Source organism: Moschus berezovskii, chromosome 17 (assembly GCF_049115385.1).
Source record: "Moschus berezovskii isolate FMDL1 chromosome 17, NW_MosBer_1.0, whole genome shotgun sequence".
Classification (NCBI taxonomy): Eukaryota; Metazoa; Chordata; class Mammalia; order Artiodactyla; family Moschidae; genus Moschus; species Moschus berezovskii.
Genome location: NC_142476.1, coordinates 58313491 through 58325506, shown reverse-complemented (window position 1 = coordinate 58325506; position 12016 = coordinate 58313491). Strand labels below are relative to the sequence as shown.

At 34.0% G+C, this 12016-nt stretch overlaps 1 protein-coding gene across 13 annotated transcripts in view; it reads left to right on the top strand.

The window, feature by feature from the left end:
* The window catches only part of CEP170 (centrosomal protein 170), a 137078-nt gene that overhangs the window by 101203 nt on the left and 23859 nt on the right, over positions 1-12016 (top strand). For 12 of the 13 annotated variants that reach the window (XM_088845495.1, XM_055419716.2, XM_055419715.2 and 9 more), the window contains 2 exons: positions 483-609; positions 2795-4630. In XM_088845495.1, coding sequence (XP_088701621.1) covers positions 483-609; positions 2795-4630 — 1963 coding nt within the window. The remainder of the gene's footprint in view (positions 1-482; positions 610-2794; positions 4631-12016) is intronic. The other variant, XM_055419717.2, reaches the window with a different exon arrangement.

Below are 12016 nucleotides of genomic sequence, written 5' to 3'. Positions count from 1 at the left end.
CTGGCAGATTTTAATACTCCCTGAGAATGTGGAACCAGTCTGATTTATGGAAACATTTCAAGGACTGAAGAACAACTTAGAAATAGGTCTTAGACTCTGTTCTCTAGAATGGACTAGAACTAACTTTGCTGTGGTAGCCATGAAGTTATTGTAGTACACCTGAGTTTATTTAGCAACAGTAAATTTTAAGCTCTAAGAGTTTATTTTAGTACCATTGTTAGTCCTTAATAAGTACAGAAAATTTTACTACATTCACAGTAATAATCTTGTAGTTAAAAGAGATGCCCTAGAAAATCTTTATATATGAGGAAATATAACATGATAATATATATAATGATAATTATATATAATATATAATGTGAGGTTTAAATATTGCTTTATATGATAGGTTAAGGGGAATTTAATGACTAAATGAAATTCTCTGAACATGAGAACAGACTTGACAGACTAGATCATTTCATACTTTTATTTCTCTCCTTTAGGAAGGTACATCTTCGTCTGGAAACAAGCGTTGGGTTTCACAATGGGCTAGTTTGGCTGCCAATCACACAAGGCATGATCAAGAAGAAAGAATAATGGAGTTGTCTGTACCTGTTCCTTTAGAGCATGGTATTTCCTTTCCTTTTTTCTTTTTTTTTTTTTGTGAGCCATACATCTGTTTTAAAAATACTATAAGCTAAATCTGTGTAGTGAGAAGTGAATTAAACCTAAATAAATATATTCACATAGTCTCAAGCTACTATATATAGATTTTATTTTCACTAAAAATGCAGATATCATTAATGTAACCTTAACTGAAAATAGAGGTAATTTGTAGATGAAGCGTGTGTGTATGTATACTCACAAAAACTTATATATATGACTATATGTATATAACATATATACATGTGAAAATTTAAAAATAAGACTAATACAGTTCTAAACTGTCCCATTCACTAACACATCAAATATTTAAATGCCACTTTTTTCCATATGTTTAATGAGGAAAATTTATTTAATACAACTTAATTGATTAAATACATCTTTTGCAAATGTATAATATGATTTTTATTACTACCTTTTTACTGTATTTCTGTGAACTGAAATATAAAGTTTCTTTAAAAAAACAAAAATTATGATGCCTCTTACTATTTTATTAGTAGATTCAGTTCATTACATTCTTCATTAAAAATAAAACCCTCAGAAGAATTTATATGTGACTTTTTATCTGTTTTCTTAGTTGTGTTATCGCTGGAAGTTGAAATAGAAATTTATTTTGTGTTTATTGTGGCACCCAAAAATCTTTTTAGGAATTTTGTAAACATTTGTCAGCAAGTATTTGAGCAAGGTACACAGCAGTGTACTAGAAAAGCTGTATAATTTATCATAAAAGTTTGAAGTAATTTTTAATATTACCAAAAATCTTCGGAAAGACAGCATAATTATCAGATTGGTTCATATAAACTGATTACTGTTTGGGGAACAAAAAAGCAAGTCAGGCTAGAGAAATTTATAAAGAATCATTATAAAAGTATTATTAGTTGTAGAAAGCAAAATTCTACCCTTGTTATAAAAATTAATAATACTTAGCCTTCATTATTTTGTTCCTGTTTCATCATATTCTAAAGGAGCTTACTCAGATAAGCTGATAAATCTACTTATATCCTAAAATGTTCTTGTCAGATATTCATTGAGTGTGTGTTAGGAGCCAGGACAGTGTCAGAAATGCTAGAAAAGTACAAAAAGATAAAATAGCTATAACTAAATAAGCTAGTGCTTCAAGTAGTACTGTGGAGATAAGATAACCAAATAGCATGATCATTTGCTAAATTAAAGTTACATTAGTAAGTTATTAAGTATTTTCCTACATTATAGCCATAGTATTGCTATGAAATTTAGATGTTAAAATTTTAGAATTATAAAGGGATAACCACAGAAGCTATCTCTAGTATCTTTTTTTCCATTTATACCCAAAAGATTTAAATGCTTTAAATGTTAATTTATATTTCCCTAAAAAGATCCCTTTTCTCAGAAATACATTTCATTTATAAACAGTCAGGAAAGTCCTCCTTAAGTAATATTCTCAAAGTCTCTCACATGGAAACATTGAAGTTATATATTTTCCCATCAACTTCTCAGTTTGAGGCTTTAATATACCGGAAGATCATAATTTAAAAATAACTCAGTTTGTGAAATTATGACAAGTCCTGTCACTTTTTTCCTTTCTTATAATTGTTAAAAATCTTTTAATTAGCTTTGAATTTTTTCTTTTAGAAAACATTGTTAAAGTTCTACATTTTCTGTTTTACTTAGGAAATCCAGACTTGTCATTCTTCCATTAGATAATGATGCTTATTAAAAATTAGGTATATTATTATTATTTACTATATAATTCAAAGTATAGCAAATTGTTTATTAGACATTATTTTTACAATTCTATATATTATGCAGAGTCCATTTTTTGTGAGTGAAATTTCACAGATGGGACAAGTCACAAAAGCAAGAATGTGAACTTCTCTCCCATAAAAGACATTAAAAGAAGAAGAGAGCAACAGATGTAGGTTTAAGATCAGATGACCCTAATTTTCATCTCATAAAATTTGCTCTCTTGACTCCTGTTAGTAAGGTACCTTTTGTGCATCTCAGTGTTGCATTTTCTTTTTAAATTACACTGTCACAATGTTGGCTTATTTCTTCAAAGTTTTACTTTATACCTAAGCCATTTCTTAACTTTAAAATCTAAGGTAATATGACATTTGTTTTATTTTCACTTTTTTGCCCCAGTAAGTTCCATATTTGTTGTTTTCTTTTATAGATACAGATATCAGTGAATCTGGCATTTCACTGAGAAGTACTGGCTCAGCAGCTTCCTTGGCTAGTCAGGGAGAGAGAAGGAGACGAACCCTTCCCCAGCTTCCAAGTGAAGAAAAGTCTCTTGAGAGCTCCAGAACAAAGGTTATAGCACAGAGGTCAGAGATAGGAGAAAAGCAAGACACGGAGCTTCAGGAGAAAGAAGCACCTGCACAGGTATACCAGAAAGATAAACAAGACACTGACAGAGCCTTGAGTAAAATGAACAGGGCAGTAAATGGTGAGACTCTTAAAAATGGTGGAGATAGTAAAACCTTGCTTCACTTAGGCAGCTCTTATTCTGGAAAGGAGAAAACTGAAACTGATAAGGAAGCTTCTTTGGTAAAGCAAACATTAGCTAAAATCCAGCAACAAGAACAAAAGGAACAGGCACAGTGGACACCTACTAAATTATCTTCTTCAAAAAACATTGCAGGTCAGGTAGATAGATGTAGGGAGGAGTCTTTTAAGCAGGAGTCACAGCCTCAAGAAAAAATTCCAGGACTTTCTGCAGGCAAAGGAGAAAGAGCAATACAAAACGAGGGTAAGAGAAGAAAAGCTGAGGAAATTCTGAAAAGTCAGACTTCAAAGGGAGGAGACAAGAAGGAATCCTCCAAGTCATTAGTGCGACAAGGAAGCTTCACTATAGAAAAACCTAGCCCCAACATACCCATAGAACTTATCCCCCATATAAATAAACAGCCTTCTTCAACACCCCCTTCCTTAGCATTAACAACAGCCAGCAGAATAAGAGAAAGAAGTGATTCCATGGATACTGATTCTAGTATGGACACAACCCTTATTCTAAAAGACACAGAAGCAGTAATGGCTTTTCTAGAAGCTAAACTGCGTGAAGATACTAAAACTGATGAAGGCCCAGATACTCCCAGTTATAACAGAGACAACTCCATTTCACCCGAATCTGATGTGGACACAGCTAGTACCATCAGTCTGGTTACTGGAGAGACTGAAAGGAAGTCAACCCAAAAACGAAAGAGTTTCACTAGTCTCTATAAAGATAGGTGTTCCACAGGTTCTCCTTCCAAAGATGTTGCAAAGTCGTCATCTTCGGGTGCTAGGGAGAAAATTGAAAAAAAAACAAAAAGTCGTTCCACAGATATAGGTTCTCGGGCAGAGGGTCGTAAATTTGTACAGTCCAGTGGAAGAATAAGGCAGCCTTCAGTAGATTTAACAGATGATGACCAAACCTCTAGTGTACCTCACTCGGCCATCTCTGATGTTATGTCATCTGACCAGGAAACTTACTCTTGTAAATCTCATGGAAGGACTCCACTTACCTCAACTGATGAGCATGCACATTCCAAACTGGAAGGAAGTAAAGTAACTAAATCCAAGACTTCTCCTGGAGCTACTGGTTCGTCCAGTAAATCCACCACTCTCCCAAGGCCACGACCTACCAGGACTTCCCTCTTGCGCAGAGCCCGACTTGGTGAAGCTTCGGACAGTGAACTTGCTGATGCTGACAAAGCATCTGTTGCTTCTGAAGTGTCCACAACAAGTTCGACATCCAAACCTCCCACAGGAAGGCGTAACATTTCTAGGATTGATTTGTTGGCTCAGCCTCGTAGAACAAGGCTTGGCTCATTATCGGCTCGCAGTGACTCTGAAGCAACGATCTCTAGAAGTAGTGCCTCTTCACGGACCGCAGAAGCCATCATTAGAAGTGGAGCCAGATTAGTACCTTCAGATAAATTTTCTCCTAGAATTAGAGCTAACAGTATCTCTCGACTATCCGACTCCAAGGTCAAAAGTATGACCTCAGCACATGGCTCTCCTTCAGGTAAATTGGATCCAGACTTTTTATAATATTAGTGTATTTCTTTTATGTTTTGGAACTTCTTTGAAAGATTTTGATTCCCAAAATTTTCAGCAGAAAGATCATATTATAGAGGGTTTTTGTTCCTTAAAAAGTTACTTTAGTTAGCTTGAAAGTGAAGTGAAAGTGTCAGTTGCTCAGTTGTGTCCAACTTTCTGCGATCCCATGGACTGTAGCCCACCAGGCTCCTCTGTCCATAGAATTCTCCAGGCAAGAATAGTGGAGTGGGTTGCCATTCCCTTCTCTGGGTGATTTCCCGACCCAGGGATCAAACCCAGGTCTCCTACGTTACAGGCAGATTCTTTACCATCTGAGCCATTAGCAGGAAAATTCAGAAGTTATATACACTTCCAGTTAAAGTCCTGGTACAAAATAATGAATTCAAAATTTGAAGTTTATTAAATTGATTTGGGAGTTTTAATTGTCTAGTTGGTGAGGTATCTGGGTTTGTGTGTCAGAATTAGGTTAGGAATTATTATCTGGTCTGTATAATAAAAATGAATATTGTGTTTCTGAAAACATGTTCAACTTTTAAATATCCTAACATAATTCTAAGTTCTTGTGAATCTGAAGAACAGTAGTATACTTTTTGTTACTCCTTTCAGAACTAAATGAAAAATGAGTTTTACTCTTTTCCTGTTTATTTTGAAACGTCTGATTTTATTAAGTTAAATCGATTTATGATTGGGGTGGGCGGAAACTAATCCTTTAATTTATTTCAGTGCAAGAAGATGGATTTGTGAGACAGTCACTAAGCTCATGGGCAGAACTGGGCTATAGAAATTTAACTGGTTATGAGCATTGCATCATAATGTGCCATCATATAACTGTAGTAATTAATTGTCACGGATTTTGATAATTACAAGAGCTACTTTCTCCCCACCAGAATTAACTGCTTCTAGCATATTCGTCTGTGTATATACTTGATTTTCAGAGCTGTAGCCAGTGAGAATACATGTGTGACCAAAGAGCAGCAAGACAGATATTTGTGTGTATCCTGTAAACGTGGTCTTATTACTTCATAATCAGCCTCATGTGGGTGTGGCTGAAAAAGGACAGTTGAGGGGAAAACAGCTGTTAAAAGGACTTAAAGATTCATTTTTGTCGATTACCTAAGTGAGCCCTAAATCTTGAATGAAGAGTAGAGGGAAAGTTGGTATGCAGTCTTCTGTAAAATTTTTACTTCTGTCACAATTCAGCCTACAAAACCCCAAACCAGTGGTACTTTGCATGTGTTTTGTTTTGTTTTGTTTTGTTTTGTTTCATTTTCTGTTCCTCCTCTCTTCTCTTCACTGCTGCTTTCCTCCTCTCCATTCACATTCCCGTCTCCTGGTCTGTGGGAGAGGTGATGGTAATCATCGTGGGTGTAGCTGAGGATAGATAACATAAGAGTCTAGATTCCAAAAGAATAGGTAAATTTCCTTTGTTACTCCTGTTCTCCTTGTTTCTCCTCTTCAGACTTTGGTCGGTGGCTAATGGTATTTGAAAACTGCTTTCACTTGATTATGCTTACCCCCTGTTGTTACCTGGTGTTCCACGTGCCTCTGCTTCTTCAGTTCACATTTCCTTTTTGCCGCATTCTGCCGTGTGTAGTGTGTACTCTGATTAGGTTTCTTCTGCCTCGTGCTTGTTTCCTCACCTCAAGTCTGTTTAAGTACATGAAACCGTTTAAGGGCTCTTCTGTCTTAACATAAGTTGTACATTACCATGTGGCATGAAACTCTTGGTAACTCTTCCTTCTATACTAGTTGTCTAGCTCTTAACACATGAGTGATCTGATTTTATTCTCAATGTTTAACAGAGGGACTTATTTGAGATGCAAACCAAATATGATAATTTCTAGTAAGTCTAAGAAACAGCTATAAGATGCTATATATATATATATATTATATATATGTCCTTATATATATGTATGTTTTTAAATATGTCTTCAAATTCAGTATTTTAGCCTATATTTTGTTTTCTTGTTTGAATACAGAACTTGATAAACATGCATCTTTCTGTGTCCAAATGTACCTTGAATTACTTAATGAAATTTCCTAGGGCAAATGGAGGTATGTGACCTTGGCATTCTTCAAACTTACTAGCAGTATATTAAATAATTAACATCATTGAATTTAATAGTTCAAAGGGTTATTCAGTTTAGAGAACTAAAGCCAAGAGATAGAATAACCTGCCTGGTCACATAGATATATCAAGAACAGGTTGTGAATCCAAAGCATTTAATTCCCAGCCTATTGCTTTTTCTACCACAATCAGTCTAGCTCTGAGAAACAGACTCCACTTACATGCAGACTTCCAGAGGACAGCTAGACTATTGGATTATTATCAGGAGTATATATACAACCAATATACAATATAAATATTTTGGTATTATTCACTATAATCTTTGTAACTATGATGTTTTACCAAGTTCATGTTCTCTTTCCCACCTTTTTGAGCCTAAAGCTACATTGTGGTCCAGGATTATATATTCAGATTCTTTTAAGATGCCTATTTCCAGTTTTATAATCCTATCTAGGACAATGACCTGGATCTTTCAGTCAGTGGTAACATGCTAAAATAGTTACATGTGGTAAATAGTAATTACACCATTTCTACTTAATATAATTATAAATCTTAAATGGAGAAAGGAAATAATTCCTAGCTTTTGAAATATTTAAAAGAATGTGAAACCATCCTTATCAGTGTTGCTAAGCACACTATAAACTTTTAAAATGCCTGACCCTGGAACCTGTAAAATTATCCAAACTAACACATAAAAATAATTCTGTAAAGCTTCAAATTATATATTTTAGCCTATGTTAGAAAAAGCTTTTCCAAGAAATGAATATGATAAAAATAGAATGGAAATCTCGTATTTGGCAAAATTAAGAGTAATTAAGAGTAAGATTTCTTCTATGCTTCTTTAATTCTGATGTAATATGCTTTTAGGAGTTTAGTCCACCCCCCTCCCCAGCCCTTCAAAATTTTTTTCAATGATCCGTCAATATGAAGTTATATTAAAATATCCAGATTTATTTTAATAAGATCTATTTAAAACTATGGAGAAGGCAATGGCAAGCCACTCCAGTACTCTTGCCTAGAAAATCCCATGGACGGTGGAGCCTGGTAGGCTGCAGTCCATGGGGTCGCTACGAGTCAGACATGAGTGAGCGATTTCACTTTCACACATTGGAGAGGGAAATGGCAACCCACTCCAGTGTTCTTGCCTGGAGAATCCCAGGGACGGGGGAGCTTGGTGGGCTGCCGTCTATTGGGTCACACAGAGTCGGACACGACTGAAGTGACTTAGCAGTAGCAGCAGCATTTAAAACTAAGTACCCTGAATTACCAAAGTAAGGCTTCCCCAATGGCTCAGAAGGCAAAGAATCTTCCTGCAGTACAGGAGACCTGTATTGATCCCCCGGTCAGAAGATCCACTGGAGAAGGAAATGGCAACCCACTCCAGTATTCTTGACTAGAGAATTTCATGGACGGAGGATTTGGGCAGGCTACAGTCCATGGGATTGCAAATAGTCGAACACGACTGTGTGACTGATTTTCACTTTCACCGTGAATTATCAAAGTAAGGCAGTTGGTTTTCATTATGTTTTAAGTATACATGCTAAAATTTTCAAAAATCATGTTAACATCCTTAAAATTTTTTTAGACTGCTTTCCCATTTTTATTCTAATCCTCAAAATTTATAGATGTTAACTCTTGGACATGCATGGGTTGAGTTATTTCTTCTCAAGTCAAAGACCAATACAGAACACCATGATCTTATGCTCATACATATTAAATGTGTTTCTGGCTTAATTTCCCACAAAAATATTTTTATCAACTTATAAAAATGTAATGTTTGTCTTCTGAAATTTATTTGTTACATGTGTAGATAATGATGTGTTTTGATGTCAGCAAACTTTCGGTTAAGAGTGAAAGAAATCAAAGCACTCACAGATAAATGATCCTAATAACTTTTTCCCATTTTAAATTATTTAGACATCATGAATATTATATTTTCTTGATGAATGTAGTAGTTTATTACTTCCACAAGAGGGAGTGTTATAATTTTATAGCTAAAATGAGTCTGTTTAACTAACATAACTAGAATAATTTTCAGGTTAGCTACAAAATAATTAAGCCCATCTTAGAACTTTTTCTCATTTTATTATATGTGCTGTCCAGCACCTCATCAACCCAAGAAGCTTCTTAGAGATTGGAATTTGAGATACCTTCAACACAGATTTTCAGTTTAAGCATTTATCTGAACTGCCTTATTAGTACCAGTATATCAAATGAGCCTAATAATATAAAGTTACATTTGATTCTCTAAATAATTTTATCTAAGCAGGGTAAAATTCAAGAAGAAAGTAAAAAAAAATTTTCAGCCCTGTAAAAATCATAAAACAATCATTCTATGAGAATTCTAGGATGTCTTTTTTTTAAAATTAGTCTAACTTGAAATTTTTTTTAATAAAATATTTATTTAATTTTAAAGCACTTGGAATGAGTTTTGCACTCTCAGAGTCAGTAGATCTGGCTTAAACTTTGATTTAAGCAAGTCACAGGACCTTTCTGGGCCCAATTTTTATCTATAGATTGAAGAATTTAAACTAGCTCATGTCCAAGTCAATTTATTCTAAAACTATATGAAATAAGTAGGCACTGGGAAAAGTCAAAAACATTTTTCCTTGAAGTTTCCTCTACAAAAGCTAGTTAGATTATATGGATTTTTCTTCAGATAAAATACATTGCTGCTATAGTTTGGAAGCAAAGATTAAGAAAGCAAAGGTACTGAGAGAACTTCTTCGGCAAATAATAGGTTAGAGGTCCTGGCTTTAACTCCCATTCACAGTCCCTTTTTCACCAGTAGTCATCATTTCACGTCTCATTTTTTGTTCAGAGATTAACTTAAGCTTTGCTTCATAGCACACCATGTATGATATACTTTCCATTGGTAAAGATAACCTTTAGTTACTTGAAGACTTACTAATTATATTTTTATTTTCTGCTGTGTCCTATCTATTTTGAATTTTCCTTCTCTCCTTCCTTTTATTATTTTTAAAACTTTTTATGCAGTTTTAAAGGTTACTTTTTATTTAGTTATTCCAAAATATTGGCTGTCTCCCCATTCCTTGAGCTCATCTTATACCCGATAGTTTTGACCTCCCACCTGACTCCCATATTGCTTCTCCTCTTTTAAAACTTATTCTTAGAAACTTCAGTATTTTTGCTGGATTCTGGATAGACTTATAAAAAATAGGTGGAAAGTTTATGAATTTCATTTGAAAAAGAAGTTTTTCATTTATTCTTTTCTCCAAAAGATAATGATTTTCTGACCTGGAGACTTCGATTGCACAATTTAAATTCTAACGGAGCTCAGCTTATATATTGTCACCTGATAACTTGTGTCACCTGACATTTAGCCCTTGTTTCTCACTTTCTCATTCTGCTTTCCTGTGCTGTGCCACTCAAGAAATCTATCAGTTATTGATGCCATTCTCTTTAAATTACCTCCATATTAACAACCTGAGTTCTGTAATACCTGTTTTCATACCTTCTGCAGTTTATTGAAACTCTTTGTTACTGGTTTTTGTCTTCTCTCTAATTTTCAGTTATAGGTATGGTTATGTAGTTTTCAAGTCAAAAATCAGGAATTTTAATCTAACAAAATATCTTTTTTATTTATGGATTTCCTTTTATGAATCATATTCTAGGGTAGCAAAATAAAAAACATTTAGTATTTAATGAAATACCTTTTAATAAAGGTACAGATTTGTTTGCTATATATCTAATTGCCTTGCTGTGTTTCTTTTAAAAAAAAAAAAAACAACAGCAAACTTATTTACTCTTGTTTCTTAACTTTTCCTAAAGCTGTTTTCAAGTCTCAGGGTCAGTTCAAATGTCTAGAAATTGGTAAATTTCCACCATGGTAAAAGTACTATTTGTGTTAATAAATTATCTTCTAATGTTAAAATCAGAAATTATTTTTAATAACCCCTTCAAAAAAATCTGATTAATTACCTGGAGTTCCATGTATGTGTTTATGTACACTTTTACAGAAAGCCATGAAGTTTTGGCCTATTTTCATTCTCTCAAATAAGAGTTTAAATCCAGACAAATGGGTAGGCACTGATTTATGATATAGTCTTGATGACAGATTTCTCTGCAAGCAGTTCTGGAACAATGTTTATCAGTCTTATTTGAGTGCCAACTCAGCCTTACAGAGCCTTAAGCAGAAATGAAGTCTATGAAAGAAAAGACAGGAAGGGCATAAAATTCAAGTGGAGTAGGATAAAGGAATTCTAGACTTCACCAATGTACACAGCCTAGAGTCAGCTTCTGTTTTATTAAAGAGAAAGACAAAGAAAGCTCTTAACATTAACAGCAGTTGGAACTTACAACAGAAGCTAAGGTTTAGCCACCAAAAATGTCTCATGCTTTTTTACTAGGTTTTTCTATTTTGAGGAAAGGAAATGGTCAGTATCTAGGAATTAATTCATTTATTCAAACATATTTATTAAACATTTGTTAGCCAGACAACGCTAAATTCTTTGGAACATGTTAGTGGATTAAGCAGGCATAATTCCTGCCCTTGTGAAGTTTTCCATAGATTAGCCATTTTTTCCCTATATTTACCTCTTTATGCTTCACACTTTATTTGCATGTTTAATTATTATATTAACAGTAGTAGTGATCTGTCTGCATTAATTTGTCTTCTAATTTTCAAATGTGTCTGCAAAACCATTTTTTAAATCTTTACTAACCTTAAATAAGAAAGTGATTACCACTTTCTTTAATGTGACTATTGTCAGTATCTCCTGTGCCATAAATGTTAATGGTTGTGAGAATACCTTTGTAGGTTTTCACTCCTTGTAGATTTTATTGCCATTGTCTATTTTCACCTGTATGCTTTCAATGTCAAAGCAGCAGAGTTGTACTGAAGATGCTTTGTTGTGTTTTTACCGTGTAAAAAGATTTTTTCCAATCATAGCATAACAGGATGTTGAATGACAGAGGTAATGTTTTTTTTTCTGCCATAAAGGCATAATTTCCACAGCAGGAATTATGCATATTTGTTTGTTGGGAAAAGAGGGTTTTTACCATCTCCATGTTGAAAAGTCCATGTGGCATGAGGAAATCTTTTCCCTTATTTTATTTTTCTTTGTTGTTGTTGCTGTCATTAAAAAAAAAATCCATAACGTCACTTAAATGAGAAATATTTGCAATTAAATAGTACCTGAGTTACACATTTATGAATAGAGCTTGCTTAGTTGTTTGTCATTAGTCAATTTTTCATCTGAATGTTTGTTTACTCACCATGCTACAGAAAATGTGATCTTTCTATTGTTCTTAATTCTTCAT